At 38.8% G+C, this 20,011-nt stretch overlaps 1 protein-coding gene across 1 annotated transcript in view; it reads left to right on the top strand.

Moving 5' to 3' along the window:
- Positions 1-20,011, top strand: part of LOC139759613 (short/branched chain specific acyl-CoA dehydrogenase, mitochondrial) — a 28,707-nt gene that overhangs the window by 2,370 nt on the left and 6,326 nt on the right. The window contains exons 3-8 of the mRNA XM_071681958.1: positions 2,265-2,365; positions 5,929-6,135; positions 10,998-11,168; positions 13,027-13,152; positions 15,964-16,146; positions 17,871-18,006. Coding sequence (XP_071538059.1) covers positions 2,265-2,365; positions 5,929-6,135; positions 10,998-11,168; positions 13,027-13,152; positions 15,964-16,146; positions 17,871-18,006 — 924 coding nt within the window. The remainder of the gene's footprint in view (positions 1-2,264; positions 2,366-5,928; positions 6,136-10,997; positions 11,169-13,026; positions 13,153-15,963; positions 16,147-17,870; positions 18,007-20,011) is intronic.

The following is a 20,011-nucleotide window of genomic DNA, read 5'->3' as shown; positions in this document are numbered from 1 at the left end:
TTCAGAGCATATGATGGGGAAGTTTAGTTGTGCAGTTCATTGCAAATACCATGGTAAGAGTGTAGGCCCAAAAACTGACATTCTGGACAAACAAGCTTCTTCATTTTTAACATAGTTCTTCAGGAAGCTTTACCTTAAGACCTTGGTGCTTTAGAGTAGTTGACAGATATGAGGAATCTCCAAAGGTCTCTGCCTCAGACAGTTTCTCTCACTTCCTAATTGCTTTGGATAAAGCTTACATCCTTTAGAAGTTCACATAAGTTCAGGCTTTTGGAAGGAAGAACAGAATTACTAGCATGCAAACAAAAGGGGGCTTTGCTGTTGGAACCATGGTTATTCATCTTCCTGAATGTCGTGAATCCTGGATATGGGATTCTATTTCTCTTAACCCTGCGACAGTCCTGTGTCCAATGAACAAGGATCATGCATGTCCCTTCCTTTATTAGAGATAAAGAAAAGAAACTCTTGTGATGGTAAAAAACCCTGTTTCTTGAGTTAATCTTTAGTCAAAGAGTTTGTTTGCATGAGCAGGTGCTTTATCAAGATTGATAGACATGATTGCAAAAAGTCTACAAGGAGAGTGGCATTCGGCAAGTGCTTTCATTAGAGTTAGCTAGTCAGTGGATCAGTTCACTACAAGGCAAAAGCCATGTTGCTAATATATGTCTTTCTTTGACAAGAAGCACTTACCCTGGTCTTAGACTGGAGCTGTAAGAAGGAAATTTATCTCTTTCCCCCATGTAATTCTTGGGAAAGTTCTCAACTAATTGGCTCATGGGATTTGAAATTTGTTGTAATGTAAAGTGGGTGAGACAACCTTGGTGCTAGAGACTTCTTCGGCTGAATCTCAAGTTTTCTATTTCACCTCAATCTTGTTTCACTGTGGAGACCAACATTGAAACTGTGGACTATGAAAATTCACACAGATTATCTTAAACTTTTACCTACAGCTTGAGATTTTTTCACTCAGGACATTCTTAGTCAGTCTAGAACCTCTTCCAGTCTTTTCTTAAAGATTCTAATCTAAATTTTCATAAGCCTCTCTTCAGAGTTCTTTAGTCATTTTTTTTATGATGAAACAAGGCAGATAAGACTACGATAGTGCCCTATGAGAATGACTTTTGGTGGGTTGTGGTATAAACCTTGATGAATCTATTTATGATTAGCTTTTTTGGTTATTTTTTTGAAAAGTTCAGTTGCCTCTGCAGCAGCATAACTGCAAATTGTCAAAAGTCCTACTTTTATTACAATCAGAGGGTTTTGTCTTGTGTTTTAGCACCTCAATAACTCATCAATGAAACTTATAGCCTTTGGTGCTGGGAGAAGGGTTGATCAGGTAAATCTGAACCTTTCTGTAGAAACAATGAAGGAAAGGAAAAATTGAAAAGTAGTAAATTTAGAAGATAACCTTATTGTGATATATTCTTGGAAGACTGATTTCCTTCAGCTCAGTTAAATCTATGAGATAATTTTTAGATATCACTAGAGAGATAAAGAACATCATTTTGTGTCCAGGAAGCTAATTTTTAGATATCACTAGAGATAAAGAACATCATTTTGTGTCCAGGAAGCTTAAAATTTCTCTTGGTAAGGAACATCACTTCCTGGATTGAGACTCATTTAGTTGACAAAATTTGGCATGTAAGAGCTCATGATTTTAGGAGAGTAGCCTTCACTTTTGGCATTTCTGAGAGCCTTTCCTTAGATATCAGTGATAGAGGTCTTTGGCATGACAAATTTATTTTGGAATGAATTTTTTCCCCAAAATTGTTGTCAACTACCAAAAAGCAGTTTTAGCATATAAGGTGTCTTTAATTACTTGAATATTTTGTGAACTACAGAAAAATGATGATTACTTTGCTCTTGAAATAAATAAGTTGAACTGAAGTTGCCGTAACTTGCACATTTATGTTTTACTGCAGAAGGGCTTGGGGTTAACTGTTGGATAGCCAAGCCAGTAGTATATGGCTAAGGTGGTGGATTGATATCATCTTTGTTTGTGAATGGCATGAACCCACTATTGCATCATTGAGAAAGAGATGATTAGTCTGTTAAGTAATTTAACTTCTTGGTTTACAAGGTAATTTTTGTCAGTCGCCAAGACAGGTTCAAGGTACTTGTCACCAAGGTTGATATACTGTTTTCTGTACAGACAGCATTATTTATTCTTTGACAGCATTATTTATTCTTTTTCAAACAGTTGAATGAGAAGTGCTATTCTTGTTAAGAAAATATTTTAATGATTATTTTTTTTACTTCCCCAGTGGCCAAATTTGCTCGTGAGAAGATTGCCCCTCTTGTGAGCAAGATGGATGCTGAGAGTAACATGGACGAGTCAGTTTTTAGAGGCTTGTTTGAAAATGGGGTGAGTTTAATTCAATAGAGCATGGAAAGCATAAAGCCATCTAGACCAAGAATGATACTTTGATAAGACGTATCCTTCTAATTATTTATCTATTTATCTCTCTTTTCTTATATCACTCTTTATCTCAGACACCTGACCTCAGGAAATGTACCCCCAGGAAGATGACCAAGGCAAGAGGGTCTTTAGGCTGCACAAACACACCTCTTCAGCATGCACTTCTTTGGGTTCTCCCAGATATATTTCTTCATTTTCCTTTCCCTGGAAGCCATATGTCATCCCCTTATTCCTTTTCCTTGTATCCGCCTATATGTTGTTTTTTATGAGTCCTACTCTACATGACTGCCAAACCATGTCAGAATATTTTGCTTATCCCAACCTGTGACACAGTATCTTATATCTTTCCCTGTCTGCTTTTCTACATCAATTCCACTTCACCATTACTTGATCAATCCCATGTGCTAACAATGCAGTTCCCTTCAAATTGCTCATTTATGTTGTCTGAATCCCAGAATTGTCTGGTGTATTTCATGTCCATGCTGTAAACCCATAGTAGGGTTGGCAGGAGTATGCTGTCCCTCAGTTCTTATTTATACTGTTGTGGTCTTACTTTTGCCCTCTAATGATTCTCTATGAGAACCCTGTCACCTTGCTTCCTTTTATCCATTGTGCATAGTATTGAACCCAAAAACTTGAATTCTCAAACATTTTACAAGTTCATCTTCCATTCTAACCTTGCACCTAAACACACAGTTTTTGTTCATTTTACTGTGTATGGTAATGCAGTATCTACCATACTGTGTATGAGAATGTAATATCTACCACCTCATTCTTCCTTCTTTTGAAAACCATTACCATACTCCTTCCACCATTTACCTTCAGTTTTCTTTTACACCCCTGTAACACACATTTACCACCTGTACTTTTGCCAAATCATTCCTTCTAAGTTGAGCTTTGCTCCCTCTTTTGCTGTTATTGTGGTGATATCATTCTGTCCCATCTTTATGTATATAGATATTTGGAAAACCAAACCGAGATCACAAATCAACCTTTGTCGAATCCCATTTCTATCTCAGAACCTTCATGTATCCTGCTGTCTATCCCATGTATTAAATCACTGCCTGATTTCCATCATTTGGTGTCATCACCTAATTAAAGAATTGCCTTATGTTCAATGCTTTGTTTGCAACTCATTCTTTCATTCTCTACTGCTGTTTTTTCTTTTTTTCTTTCTGTACATATTCTTATTTTCTACAGACTTTTCAGTCAGTTATCTTTGAAAGTCTTTATCTTTTTTTTTCCTTCTGTTATCGTTCACTTTCGTGTTTTATTAGACTCATTATGGTCGTGTTTCATTTTTACACCTGACTTCATTTGTCAAGTATTCCTTTAAAGACTTCATGTATGCCCCTTTATGTATTTCTTTATTACCTCATTTTACCACACACATCCCCACTCCCTTTTTCACTTTCTTGCTGCATATATCCCCTCCTGGCTTCAGAATGGTCTTGACAGTGTACCACATACTCTCTGCATAATCCTCAACCCTGACTACACTTTTGTAATAATCCTACTTCAACAACATTCCCCATACTAGCCTCACAGGAAACACTTCTTTCCTGATTCATACATGAATTACAACAGTGTCTGGTTTTGCTTTTTTCTCATTTCCTCTTCCAGCTGTTTTCCATGATTATATTTGAATTATCTAATGTTTAGAATAGGAATTTTTCAGGAACATAATTCGTTCTGAATAGATAAAACATCAGCTCACCATTTAATCTCACACTTGGTTGGTTTCTCATCCCACTTTTTTTTTTTTTTTTTTCCCACAGCATAACAGTTTATCTTTCCACTTAAGAATTCTTTGTACATTTGTATGACTGCTCCAAGAATTTTTTTTGAAGCCCTACCTTTTTTCTTTTTTCTTTTTTTTTTTTTTCTTTTTTTTACAGGAACATATTCTCAAAATGATTGCATATTTGTCCTCCCCAGTGTTACAGTCCACCCAAACAGTTGCAGAATTAACACATTCATACTAGATAACATCCTCCCAAGCTTTTAATGTGAATAAAGGGCCATTTACTGCTTGGAATTCCCTCAGTAGCCTTCTTTCCTTCTTTCTGTCCTAACCACACAGCTCCCCCTTACGGTTATTCTTCACCTTGTCGTCTTGTTTCTTCCCCTCCTTTAGTACTCCCTTGCCTAACAGATGTGTTTTTGACTCACCGTCATCCAGCCTCCCTTTCTTAATCCATTTATTAATTCTGTAGTCTTCTCTTTTTTCTTTTATATGTGATTGGTTCTCAGTGAATGTAGGTTTGCGGCAGGGGTGTGTGATGTCTCCATGGTTGTTTAATTTGTTTATGGATGGGGTTGTAAGGGAGGTAAATGCTAGAGTCCTGGAAAGAGGGGCAAGTATGAAGTCTGTTGGGGATGAGAGAGCTTGGGAAGTGAGTCAATTGTTGTTCGCTGATGATACAGCGCTGGTGGCTGATTCATGTGAGAAACTGCAGAAGCTGGTGACTGAGTTTGGTAAAGTGTGTGGAAGAAGAAAGTTGAGAGTAAATGTGAATAAGAGCAAGGTTATTAGGTACAGTAGGGGTGAGGGTCAAGTCAATTGGGAGGTGAGTTTGAATGGAGAAAAACTGGAGGAAGTGAAGTGTTTTAGATATCTGGGAGTGGATCTGTCAGCGGATGGAACCATGGAAGCGGAAGTGGATCATAGGGTGGGGGAGGGGGCGAAAATTTTGGGAGCCTTGAAAAATGTGTGGAAGTCGAGAACATTATCTCGGAAAGCAAAAATGGGTATGTTTGAGGGAATAGTGGTTCCAACAATGCTGTATGGTTGCGAGGCGTGGGCTATGGATAGAGATGTGCGCAGGAGGATGGATGTGCTGGAAATGAGATGTTTGAGGACAATGTGTGGTGTGAGGTGGTTTGATCGAGTAAGTAACGTAAGGGTAAGAGAGATGTGTGGAAATAAAAAGAGCGTGGTTGAGAGAGCAGAAGAGGGTGTTTTGAAATGGTTTGGGCACATGGAGAGAATGAGTGAGGAGAGATTGACCAAGAGGATATATGTGTCGGAGGTGGAGGGAACGAGGAGAAGAGGGAGACCAAATTGGAGGTGGAAAGATGGAGTGAAAAAGATTTTGTGTGATCGGGGCCTGAACATGCAGGAGGGTGAAAGGAGGGCAAGAAATAGAGTGAATTGGAGTCATGTGGTATACAGGGCTTGACGTGCTGTCAGTGGATTGAAGCAAGGCATGTGAAGCGTCTGGGGTAAACCATGGAAAGCTGTGTAGGTATGTATATTTGCGTGTGTGGACGTGTGTATGTACATGTGTATGGGGGGGGGGTTGGGCCATTTCTTTCGTCTGTTTCCTTGCGCTACCTCGCAAACGCGGGAGACAGCGACAAAGTATAAAAAAAAAAAAAAAAAAAAAAAAATGTATTATAAGTAAATAGCTCATTTATATGCTTACTTGAAAGAAGAGGCCAATCTCAATTATATGTTTTAGGTAAAAGAATTTATGTAATACTTTTAACTTTTGTTTTCTTCACAGTTTATGGGTATTGAAATAGAGGCAGATTATGGTGGATGTGGATCTACATTTTTTGTATCAAACTTGGTTGTTGAGGAGCTGGCTAAAGTGGACCCTTCAGTTAGTGTTATGTGTGACATTCAGAACACATTGGTGAACACTTTGTTTGGCAAACTGGGCACAGATGAACAGAAGAACAAGTACTTAACAAAACTTGCATCTGAATATGTAAGTTACTTTAAAAAGTTGTTGAACCTGTAGTGGAATAATTGTAAAAATAAGATTTTTTTAGAATGTAAGCAGTAATATGGCACATTTGTTGTGTTATTCTTGTGTCTATGATCTGTCCCATGATCATGAGATATATTCCTTGGGGACATATGAGGCCAGACCTTATCCTTTCCTGTTATTTTAGTGCAGTTGTACTATCTTTTACTCTTCCTTTGTGAACAACCTAAAGGTACCTGCTTGCTCATTGTCTAGGCTGATTTCATTGACCTTCCTCATACCATCTACTCAAAGCACACATTTGCTTTGGGATTGCATGCACAGATGGATATGCAGCATAGCTTCTCTGGTGTTGTTGCCAACCAGTTTATCTTGGATCAGTCTACTTTTCATTTGTTTTAGTTGTTGATTAGTTACAATGATGTATTTATATAGGTAGTTATATACTTTTGTGAATATAATGTAAAGGATACTTAAAGTGAAGCTTCGCTTTATCTGACTGATTGTCTGGAAACCATGTCTAATAAGTAGATTTTTCCATTATATCTCATCTTATTGGGTATATTGGACATGTAATCCTGTAAATATAATGGTAGTTTGGAGCAGTGTTTCAAAGACTCAGAAAATATTAGACTGTATGTACTTGAAAGGTGTATGCACTAACAAGCAAGTATATGCTAATTAGACAAAGAACATCATTACAGTCATTTTTGTCTACAGGACAGTAATGTCCTTACTAGAGCTGTTGTTGGTAGTACATCAGTCTTGATTTTGGGGCTAGAATTGATGGTAGAGATGGCCATGGTGTTGATGGTAGGATTGTAGGAGATGGTGCAGGTAGCAGCAGATTTCCCTTACACTGTTTATTTATTAACCTTGATAAACTCTTGTACAGACAATCCCCCTCACAATTACAGTTCAAGTGACATTTCATGACAGTGACATCAGAGAATTAGAATGCAAATTAGTAGAGCAGCTGTAAGTTTTGCAGTAGTATATTCTTTCAATATCATTTCAGTTAATAATGAAATATTTAAGTATGTTGTATGATTTTTCAGTTATAATGCATTTTGTAGTGATAGTAAAGCAGGAAAATATTCCCTTTTTAAATGTATTACAACCACTGACAGTCACCTTGATTATGTTATGTTAGATAATATAGTGGCTAAACACATCAACAAACATGAATATCACCTATTAAAATGTATATACTTACTTTAGAAAACTTGAACACTGTTCACTCCACCCTAGTCCCACTCAATCACCATCAACCTTAATCTCTCATCTATTGCATTTTCATTAAGTCATTAAATATTCAGAGTTATCATTGAAATGGAAACAGTTGCTGTATCAGGGTTTCTGATTAACATAACGATAATGTGTGATATATTGATGGTAAGCTGTTCGGTACAGTGTATACATGTGAATAAGATTTGGGAAATTTTTGTTCAGAAATGTACCCCCCTTATACCTAGGGCTTCATTTACTAGTATGAAATTTTTTCTAGAACAACAGGTCAACAGGAGCATAACCCTGTCATTTTGTGAAAACTTCCTGTAGTACACTGATGCATCTGATATTAGACAGAAAATTTTCATGGTATGAGGGTTTCCCTCTGGAAGCTGTAATGACTTTGATTGGAAACAAAACAGAGTAGGTGTAGTGGAACAAAAGCTTAAAAGATGTTGATGGCATGGGCAATGCAGCAAGACTAACTTGATAAACAGAGTAGCCAGAGGGAATGAACCTCCATTTTGGTAGTAATACCATACCGTAATATTTATTATAGTGGTTCAATCATTTTTATGCACAGAATCTGTACTTTACTGCACTTACCAGACTGTTGTTGATGATCATCAGCATGAATCACTTCTATCATAATATTGCAGTAATTCTAATAAATCTGATGATAGTCCACTCAGGCTTTGGTTGTCCAAGAAAGTCAGTTTTCTGTATATAGAGTGCCTGATAGTATAGAGTTATACTTGTTATTGCATTTTTTCAGAATGATCACATATTGGGCTTACATGTACAAACTGTTTGTTTATTCTTGATTAGCATAGTCAGGTTGATAATTGTTTTTGGATTACCTGGCATGGATTTTAGATATCTTCTACCCTTTCTACCCTCACAGTCTTGGCTGCAGAGTTGGGTTATTTGTTGGTTAGGCTATGGGAAACCATGGCTTGCAGGCCCACATAGCTAACACATCCCAGCTGGTATGATAAACCTATATTTTTCCATTGTGCACCCTAGTGTTTTTTATATCAGCTGGCAGTGTTCTGAACACCCTTGGGCCCATGATGTTGAGATAATTTCTCTTTTTTTTTTTGCTTATTTCACCTTTGGATTTCAGAGGTAATTTTTTGAGGTTTTCCATACTTGTTGTGCCTGAAGGAAATTATTTTGGAGTGAAGGTTTGGAAGCAGGTCTTTTAGGATTTTCCAGGTGTAAGTGAAGTTATACTTCACCTCTCTCTATTTCAGAGAGTATAGCCTTGATAGTTCAGCTCATTTACTTTGTCACTATGGGCAATGAAGGATCTTGGAATACTTTCTAACTCTACAGTTTCTTGCACCTTATATGATGCTGGTAGTGCTTAATAGTATTGCACTTCTAAGAGCATTAGCACCTTGAAGAGTGTAATTATTGGTTTTTCCTTTCTAGGCTTGAAGGCCTGGAAGATCCATCCTGTCATCATTTTGGAAGAGACAGCTGTTACTTTATTTTGTTCACCTAAGGTAAGGTCGTCAGACATTTGTTCTTCAAGATCCTTCATGTTGTTGTGTTTGTTTGGTATTTTCTACTGCTTTTGAATTCTTCATTCTCCCCAAACTGGAGGACTTGGAACTTGTCTCATTTGAAAAGGTTTTCTCAGTTGCCCTGTGGTAGTTTTTGTTTATGTCACTGTTTTCTGCTGATGAGATTTTCAACTACAGCAGAAAAGCAGTACGTCAGCCAGCCACCATAAGGGGTTTTTGTACAGAAGGTAGTTGAAGTCCTGTTTATGGTTCTGTGGAGTAACAACACCATGTATTATTGTGAAGACATTCCGAGAATAGACATACTCCAACTCAGCTTCTGTAGTGTATCACTAGTATAGGAGTCAAGACATTGGACATTAGGGCTCAAGGTCTTTTTCTTCTATCCTAGTTGATGAAAGAGAGTTACAAGCTGATTTCAGCATAAACAACTGAAGCAGTCATACCAGTAATGGCAGAATGACTAGATTTTTTTGGTGAAGGCCTTCTGGTGGACCATCTGGGTGAAAAATATACCTATTAGTCAGTTGAACTAGTATCTGAACTTCATTCAGCAGTGTTTAGAATCGTCCCCTTATGTTTTATTGCCATCAAGTCCCAGGTTTTTACACAATATCTCCACAAAAATGTGTAATATTAGTGAAATATGCCAAAGCTGTTACATCATTAGATAAAGAAAAAATTATAAACAGAGCACGAGAAAAGGAAAAGAATCCAGAATACATAATAATTCGAAAAGTGGTTTGGTACTTATGAAAACAATGTTTAGTGTTACTTCCATGTGGCAGCTGACACCAGTGATGTTCCTAAGTAAAATGATTCTCAAAATACATCAGAGTAATTTACAAATGATGTCATGGAAAACCATGAATAAAAAAACAATGAAACCCATCCAACACTTTTGAATGCCGGAAACAGAAGTGAAGAAACAACAAGCTTAGATCAAGTAATAGTCAGCAGATATGGACATTGTCAAGTAAGCTAGTGAAGTGAATGATGGTATATTGCTGCTTGGAGTAATGTCACCTCCATGCTGTAATGCCATAAACCTGGGCAGGTTACTGTATGGTCATAGAGTCTTATTAGATGAGCATTCACCATCCCCATTTGCTTTTTGATGTTTGAAAGGTGTGATTCTTAATGGATACACCCTAGTTTCGGATGTAAAGTGCTGATTCCCTCCACTTGGCAAGGTCTCTGTCAGATGAGAATGGTATTGTTAAAGTGATAAGTACTGTTTTATCTAACCTAAATGAGTACCTTTAGGCATTATTATCAAGAGAGAAATTTATAGAATGAATGAAAATTTCCTTTATGAGTTGTAAAGAATGCCTAGGCTTTCATTTACTTGCTTACAGATGCTCTGCACTTAAATGCAGTAGCACCTAAGCCTTGTATTGGATGGATATAGTATCTAACTCTCAGTCTATCTCTCTGATGCTTGTTACCTTTGGAAACCCCCTCATGCTGGTGGCCATGGCAGAAGAGTCTCCATAAGTAATAAACTCCAGCACCAGTGCTGTTTCTTATCCTGTAATGCTAACCCTTAACAGGCCAGTGGTGAAGGACAAGTCTAGCACACATTGTTTCCAGGGGCTCCTGTCTCACATTCCTGTTTGTTTGTTTCTACCTAATGTTCCTGCCAAATGTTCTATCTTCTACTGCTACCTCATATTCCTGCCTAATGTTCCTTCCTCCTTTTTCTGCCTAATGTTTGTACCTATTGCTCCTTCTTAATGTTCGTATATACTACTTCTGTCTATTGCATATACCACTTTGCCAAAAGGTAGGGCTAGTGCATAGCATTCATTGCTGAAAAATTTAGTTACGAAGAATGAGTTGAGTGAGGTAAGCATTGTCATGTGTTATATGTGGACAGAATGCCCGCAATCCTCATGTGGGTGAGGCAGAAAGACAGTAATATGGGTCAGAGGAGTTGAATTTTGCAACTTGACAAACATGTAAGTGTATTTCTAATTCTGGTTTTGATTTCAGTATGCTTGGAACAAATTTAATGGATAGAATGTCTTAAGCGCTCAAAATATTTCTGCTTTAGATATAGTTACTTTAGGTGGAGTAAGCAGTCTTCTTCTTCCTCAGACTGGAAGTTTCTGTCTCTCAGAAGCAGAATCTGGTTCAGATGCTTTTGCCATGAAAACAACTGCCGTGAAGGATGGAAACTACTTCCTCATCAATGGTTCCAAAATGTGGATATCATCAGCACCCCATTCAGGAGTGTTCTTGGTTATGGCTAATGCAAACCCATCTGCTGTGAGTTCTGTCGTGATTTATGTATTTTGATACGACCTTGAATTTTGTACCCTTTACAGAAAATGCTTCTTCTTTTCACTGATATGATGTCAATGCCTTTCATTCATTTGTTGCTTTTGCTCAGCTTTTGACATGCATGAATCTAACATCACATAAAGTAGAAGTTTAGCATGCTTAACCTCAATGTTAAAAAGATTTGCAATGTCTTTAACAGAAATTTTCATACGTATTTAAGTAAAAAAAAAGTGTTGATATTTTAGAAGTAACTTGAAAACAACCAGATGAAATGTCTTGAAACTTATGTAGATGTACAATTGCCTAAGTAAATCACAAAATTTAGTGAATTTTGCTCAGTGGCGACATCTGGCATCTTGCCGACTAGACGGATTTCTTCTTGTATTTTATCCAGTGGACAATTGAAATAATACTATATGTTCAGGCCTCGATCGCTCAAAATCTTTTTCACTCCATCCTTCCACCTTTCCTTTTGGTCTCCTGCTTCTCCTTATTCCCTCCACCTCTGACACTTACATCCTCTTTGTCAATCTTTCCTCAATCATTCGCTCCATATGTCCAAACCATTTCAGCACACCTTCTGCTCTTTTAATCACACGTTTTTTTATTTCCACACATCTCTCTTACCCTTTCAGTACTTACTCGATCAAACCACCTCACACCACATATTGTCCTCAAACATTTCATTTCCAACACATCTACCCTCCTCTGTACAACCTTATCTATAGCCCTATATCTGATGCCCATTCCCGGCAGGAACTCCCATCAAAGGTGGCCACTGCAGAAGTCTCCACTTGTCCATCCTTACAAGCCTCCTTCGCATGCATCATTCCATGCATTCTTCCATTATTTCTCTCCCTCCAGTATTCCTCCACTGTATTTGCCCATATCACAGTTGGTCTTCCACTCACACCAACCCCTTTCTTTATACTATCATCCATTCTCCTTGTAAACTCAGTCTTGCATTCTTTCCATATGCCCAAACCACCTTAAAGTATTGTTTCACCCATTCTTCCACTCCACAATTCACTCCCTTAGCATTCTCTGCCATACCACAAATCTCGTACATTTCTTTCTTCATTCCATCTGGTCACACCCACATGCTTTTCTCTTAATAGCTCATTTCCTCAACCTGGATTCTTGACCTCTGTAACTCATTCTCTGTCCATGTTTTGGCTGTATGGGTCAGGTTTGGGAGGACTATCTTTTCCCTTAATCCTCTTTTCACTTCCATACACATCTACCCTTCATTATTTTATTAAGGGACCCAATGACTTTTCTACCCTGTACTACTCTCTCCCCTGTTTCTCCATCCATGTCACCACACATACCTAAGACTCCCCTAGATACTTGAATTCTCTTACTTCTTCCTGCCCTTTTCCCCCATATCCACAGCACAGTTTAGTACACTTTCTTCTTTCACTCCATATGGTTTTACAGAATGTATACTTTCACTCTGTTTCCTTTCAGACACCATTACTATACTTTTACTTGCATTTACCTCAACTGCCTATGCTTACACACCTCATAAAACATACAACCTTCTATTACTCCTCTTCACTTAGCAAACAACACAGTATCATCTGCAAACAGGCTTACCACTAGCCACCATATCTCCCCACCACACTTCATCTCTGCACCCCTTTTCCCTAGTTCTGCTTTCATCTCTCTTATCACTCCTTCTATATATACATTAGAGAGTCACAGTGACATCACACAACCCTACCTCACACCTACATGTATCCCAAAACTTTCACTTACTTCTCTATCCACTTACACTCACAATTAAACTAAAATCATTTATTGAAATTGTAATTTCACAACCAGTTCTTTTTCACTGCAGGGCTACAAAGGCATTACATGCTTCATTGTTGATGCTGGAAGTCCTGGTCTGAGTATTGGTAAGAAGGAGGACAAGTTGGGCCTACGAGCATCCAGCACATGTACTGTACACTTTGATAATGTTATGGTAAGGCAAATGTAGTTTATAAACCAAATGGCAAGTAATAATCTAACTAACAACAGTAATGATAGTAAGCTCCCACATTTGTTGATAATTCCTGTATCAGGTCTTCCCCAGACAGTTGTACTCCTTTTCCCCACTGTGCATGAGCCCAGAATGCATGGTTTCTCATGATCACATTTTATACTTTAACACCAGTTTGAAGAAAAGAGGGATGAGTTTCACTTGTGTGGTAAGTGCCCTTAATTTAATTGGGTGGCCAAGGCAGTGGCCATCTAGCCTCATAGCCTCTATCACCCATCACTTAGTCCCATGTCCCAGTTCTGCTGCACCACACTTTTAGTCTGTGCTCTCACCTATAGTCTAAAGGCCGACATTCCAGTTAGTTTACCCAACACCATTGTCAACTAGCCCCATCTTCCTAGCAGCTTGATAATGTGATTAGTGCAGTTTTTTTTTTAACATTTAGGGATAGAACAATCAAAGGCTATAATTTGAAATTAGAGAAGAAACTTGTCAGATAGAATGTAAAGTATTTTTTATAGCATAAAGCTAATGGAAGAACAGAATAAACTGAATGAGGATATAGTTAATGCAGACACTATACTAAAGTTCAGCAAGATTTATGATATAGGGCACTATGGGTATAAAACCTTCTCCCAGTGTTGAACATATAGGTTCAAATGAAATCTGGCTAGGCGGTGGGTTTAGATGGTGTTGCAGTAGAATTTATTAAGAAAGGAGGTGACTTGTGTTGTTGATTGGCTGGTAAGGATATTCAGTATATGTATGGATCATGGTGAAGTGCCTGAGGATTGGCAGAATGCATGCATAGTGCCATTGTACAAAGGCAAAGGGGATAAAAGTGAGTGTTCAAACTACAGAGGGATAAGTTGGTTGAGTATTCCTGAGAAATTGTATGGGAGGGTAGTGATTGAGATGGTGAAGGCTTGTACAGAGCATCAGACTGGAGAAGAGGAGTGTGGTTTCAGAAGTAGTAGAGAATGTGTAGATCTGGTGTTTGCTTTGAAGAATGTGTGTGAGAAATACTTCAAAAAACAGATGGATTTGTATGTAGCATTTATGGGTTGTTAGAGATGCTTTGTGGAAGGTCATAAGAGTATATGGTGTGGGAGGTAAGTTGCTAAGAGCAGTGAAAAGTTTTTACCAAGGATGTAAGGTATGTTTACGAGAAGGAAGAGAGGAGAGGAGAGTGATTGGTTCCCAGTGAAGATTGGTCTGTGGCTGGGGTGTATGATGTCCCCACAGTTGTTTAATTTGTTTATGGATGGGTTGGTTAGGGAGGTAAATGTAAGTTTCAGAGAGACAGGTGAGTAAGCAGTCTGTTGGGGATGAGGTGGCCTGGGAAGTGAGTCTGTTGTTTGTTGATGATACAGCTCTAGTGGCTGATTCAAGTCAGAAACTGCAGAAGTTGGTGACTGAGTTTGGAAAAGTATGTAAGAGGAGAAATTTGAGACTACATGTGAATAAGAGCAAGGTCAGAAGGTTCAGCAGGGTTGAGGAACAAGTTAGCTGGGATGTAAGTTTGAATGGAGAGATATTGGAGGAAGTGAAGTGTTTTAAATATCTGGGAGTGGACTTAGCAGCGAATGGAACCATGGAAGTGGAATTGAGTCACAGGGTGGGGGAGGGAGCAAAGGTTGTGGGAGCAATGGAGTGTGTGGGGAAAGAAAGAACTTTATCTCGGAGAGCAAAAGGGTTATGTTTGAAGGAATAGTAGTTCCAACAATATTGTATGATTGCGAGGCATGGGCTATAGATGGGGTTGTACAGAGGAGGGTAGATGTGTTGGAAATGAAATGTTTGAGGACAATATGTGGTGTGAGGTGGTTTGATTAGGTAATGAAAGGGTGAGAGATGTGAGGTAATAAAAAGTTGTTGAGAGAACAGAAGAGGGTGTTTTGAAATGGTTTGGACACATGGAGAGAATAATTGAGAAAAGGTTGACAAAGAGGATACATGTGTCAGAGGTGGAGGGAAGAAGGAGAATGTGAGACCAAATTGTTGGTGGAAGTATGGAGTGAAAATCCTGGAGTGAAAAGGATTTTGAGTAATTGGGGCCTAAACACATAGGAGAGCAAAGTAGTTCACAGAATAGAGTGAATTGGAATGATGTGGTATATTGAGATCAGCGTGTTGTCAATGGACTGAACCAGGGCACATGAAACATCCATAGTAAATCATGGAATGGTCTGTTGGGCCTGTATGTGGATAAGTAGATGTGATTTTTGTGCGTCACATGTAACAGCTTGTGTATGGATGTGATCGGATGTGGCTTTTCTTCATGTGTTCATGGTGCTACCTTGCTAATGCGGGAAAAGGCAATCAAGTATGAAAAAGACATTTTCTTGACATAACCTCAACCTTTCTTTGTACTATTTCAGTGATATCTTGCAGCTTCCATTTTATTGTCTCATAGAAATCAAGCCTTAACACTTATTCTTAAAGTTTTCTGCTTTTCTTCAGTTTTCTGACTAGCATTTCTAACACAAGATCATTTCAGGTAATTGGCTAATTGTACTATTATCATCACATGCTATCTCCCCCCCCCCTTCCAGAACTTCTCATTATGCATATTATATTTTTATTTTTACTTAAAACTAGTTGTTCTTAATTTTTTTCTGCCCTCTCATCTTTGAACTTGTATCACTCATATTTATGAGCAGCCTCAATTTGAAAGTATGTATGCAAGACTCTACCCGTTTGTACACATTTTTTATGTATTCTTGTAGAGCTAACTTTGATTACGTTCAGATACACAGAATATTATCTTGCCTTCTGTTTATTACTTTGCAGGTTCCAGAAGAAAATATACTTGGAAAATTTGGTTTGGGTTACAAATATGCCATCGAGATGCTGAATGAGGGACGCATTGGAATTGGTGCCCAAATGGTGGGTCTAGCACAGGGCTGTCTTGATGCTACTGTACCTTATATTCTTCAACGCAGGCAGTTTGGGAAGAGGCTGTTTGATTTTCAGGTATTGTATAACTTTGATTTGCAATGCTCCATCATATATATTTCCCTGCTTTCACCCATTAAAGGCTGAAGTTTTTGTATACATCTGTGTAAGGCGGCATATTTTAGAAATAAAGTATTGAGGAATAAGCCAGTACATACATAAAAAGATAAAATTGGATGAAAAACGAAGGTAAGAATTGTTACTTCCACGATACTGCATCCTATCTGGCTGTGGAAGGAGGTGAGGAGTACTAGGCACCTGCTGTTGTCTCAGCTAATACTAACGTTAACCCTGGCTGGGCAAGCATGGATGGCTGTTTACAGGTGTGTCCAAACAAAGAGCATGATAGTGCATGTCAGAGATGCCACATTACCTGATTTTAGTATACAATTATGATGCAAAAGAGCCCAACATTACGTAACGTTGCCTGCCTACTACTGTACAAATGTTAGATAACAGCTAATACTGGCACTGACCACAGATAGGTGAGTGAGGGTATATGTTTACAGGAATGGATAAACAAGAGGTCATGACAGTAGATGACAGTGATGCCACATCACCAAAAGTCAACAAACAATTATGATACAAAATAGCCCAACATTATGTAGCATTGCCTGGCTTCTACCATATGAATGTTAGGTAACGTCACCTGCCTTTAATGGGTTGAGGTAGAATGTCTCATACTAAGGTGGATGTAAGAGTGGAAATAATGATGAGAAGTAAGGAAGAGGAATTGCTCTATCAAAAGGAGGAATTGAAAGTAAGATTGAAAGAGTATTTTGAAGAACTGATAAATTTGGGAGAAGGTGAGGCAGCAGTTATTACATGCTTGGGTATGGAGGGAAGGAAGAGGATGCAAGTGCGGAGGGCCAAAAAAAGGGATGTATGAAAGACAGTAATGAGGCTGAAGGTAGGAAGGGCAGCTGGAGTGGATGGGATTACGCCTGAAATCCACTCCTGTTTCTCTACCACACCTTCTCTCGCACAAGGCTTTCATTATCCCCATGTCTTTTCACCATAACATTATCTTGACACTCTAACTCTAGATGCCACCTCATCCCAAACATACCCTGTCCACATGCCTCTGATCTGAAGAGGATAGTCCAAAATGAAAATCAATTTTTTCCATTCATATTTAAGATTAGTCCTCCTTCATATGGCTATACTCTTTAATACTCTCAGGGATCTTTCTGGAGATGAAGAATGATGATAAAATCCCATTTTTGTGCAGAGGGAAAAGTGATAAGGGCATCCTTTTACTTTGCCATTCCTTTCTTCTGCTTTGCATTTTTTCAAAAATTAGTCTAAAGCTTGACAATAGTTGGTAAGTGATGAGAGTTGGTGCCCAAGAAATGCCACTTTGCCACCATGCCAGTGTCATCACAGACCTTAGCATATCGCTATTTGGTTTTTAGGTATCTGCATAATAGAGTACTGTATCTTGCAAGCTTAGAATTGTGTTTGCCATCTTTGAGCAGGTACTCTATAATTGTATTGGGATTCTGACCTCAACACCTTTCTCTTTCCATCAGGCAAAATTTTCATGTGGGCACCAGTTCTTGTGTTTAGTGCATCATATGAAAAAAATAAAAGCTGGTCTGGATGATTTTCAGTGAAACTGAACTTTCATCAATGTTTTCATTTTTGTGCTTGCATTTAATTGTACACATGCTAAAGTGAGTGTATAATAGATATTTTTAGGATCTTGTTGAAGTTAAGTACTTGATTCTTCCTTACAACAGGCCATGCAGCATGCTGTTGCATACCTGGCAACAGACATTGAGGCTGCACGGTTGCTGGTTTACAATGCAGCAAGGCTAAAAGAGGCTGGCCAACCTTTTATCAAACAGGCAGCCATGGCTAAACTGTACAGCTCAGGTATGACTTAGTAAATGATTGTATGATACAGGTTGAAATCTAATGCATGTTCAGTATTAGATATACGTATATATATATATACGTATATATATTCTTCTTTCTTTCTTTCAAACTATTCACCATTTCCCGCATTAGCGAGGTAGCGTTAAGAACAGAGGACTGGGCCTATGAGGGAATACCCTCACCTGGCCCAATTCTCTGTTCCTTCTTTTGGAAAATTAAAAAAAAAAACGAGAGGGGAGGATTTCCAGCCCCCCGCTCCCTCCCCTTTTAGTCGCCTTCTACGACACGCAGGGAATACGTGGGAAGTATTCTTTCTCCCCTATCCCCAGGGAAAATGAAATGGTTTTGAAATGGTTTGGGCACATGGAGAGAATGAGTGAGGAAAGATTGACCAAGAGGATATATGTGTCGGAGGTGGAGGGAACGAGGAGAAGTGGGAGACCAAATTGGAGGTGGAAAGATGGAGTGAAAAAGATTTTGTGTGATCGGGACCTGAACATGCAGGAGGGTGAAAGGAGGGCAAGGAATAGAGTGAATTGGAGCGATGTGGTATACCGGGGTTGACGTGCTGTCAGTGGATTGAATCAAGGCATGTGAAGCGTCTGGGGTAAACCATGGAAAGCTGTGTAGGTATGTATATTTGCGTGTGTGGACGTATGTATATACATGTGTATGGGGGTGGGTTGGGCCATTTCTTTCGTCTGTTTCCTTGCGCTACCTCGCAAACGCGGGAGACAGCGACAAAGCAAAAAAAAAAAAAATATATATATATATATATATATATATATATATATATATATATATATATATATACACACACAGACGTATACATACATACACATGTACATAATTCATACTGTCTGCCCCTGTTCATTCCTGTCGCCTCCCTGCCACACATGAAATGACAACCCCCTCCCCCCGCATGTGCGCGAGGTAGCCAGCAAGCCGGCGGGTTTGGATTGTATTGCAGTGGAAGTTATAAAAAAAGGGGGTGACTGTGTTGTGGATTGGTTGGTAAGAATATTCAATGTATGTATGGATCATGATGAAGTGCCTAAGGATTGGGAGAATGCATGAATAGTGCCATTGTACAAAGGCAAAGGGGATAAAGGTGAGTATTCAAATTACAGAGGCATAAGTTTTTGAGCATTCCTGGGAAATTGTATGGGAGGGTATTGATTGAGAGGGTAAAGGCATGTACAGAGCATCAGATTGGGAAGAGCAGTGTGGTTTCAGAAGTGTTAGAGGATGTGTGGATCAGGCATTTTCTTTAAAGAGTGCATGTGAGAAATACTTAGAGAAACAGATGGATTTTATTGTATGTAGCATTTATGGATCTGGAGAAGGCATATGATAGGGTAGATAGAGATGCTTTGTTGAAGGTTTTAAGAGTATATGGTGTGGGAGGTAAGTTGCTGGAAGCAGTGAAAAGTTTTTACCAAGGACGTAAGGCATGTGTACGAGTAGGAAGAGAGGAAAGTGATTGGTTCCCAGTGAATGTCGGTTTGCTGCATGGGTACATAATGTCTCCATGGTTGTTTGATTTGTTTATGGATGGGGTGGTTATGGAGGTGAATGCAAGAGTTTTGGAGAGAGGGGTAAGTATGCAGTCTGTTCTGGATGAGAGGGCTTGGGAAGTGAGTCAGTTGTTGTTCGCTGATGATTCAGCACTGGTGGCTGATTTGGGTGAGAAACTGCAGAAGCTGGTGACTGAGTCTGGGAAAGTGTGTGAAAGAAGAAAGTCGAGAGTAAATGTGAATAAGAGCAACATTATTAGGTTCAGTAGGATTAAGGGACAGGTTAATTGTGATTTAAGTTTGAATGGAGAAAAACTGGGAATGGACGTAGCAGCTGATGGAACCATGGAAGTGGGTCACATGGTGGGGGAGAGGGCGAAGGTTCTGGGAGCATTGAAGAATGTTTGGAAGGCGAGAACAGTATCTTGGAGAGCAAAAATGGGTATGTTTGAAGGAATAGTGGTTCCAACAATGTTATATGATTG

Source organism: Panulirus ornatus, chromosome 33 (genome assembly GCF_036320965.1).
Source record: "Panulirus ornatus isolate Po-2019 chromosome 33, ASM3632096v1, whole genome shotgun sequence".
NCBI lineage: Eukaryota > Metazoa > Arthropoda > Malacostraca > Decapoda > Palinuridae > Panulirus > Panulirus ornatus.
Note: the sequence above shows the minus strand (reverse complement) of the source record. Positions and strands in the feature narration are given on the sequence as shown.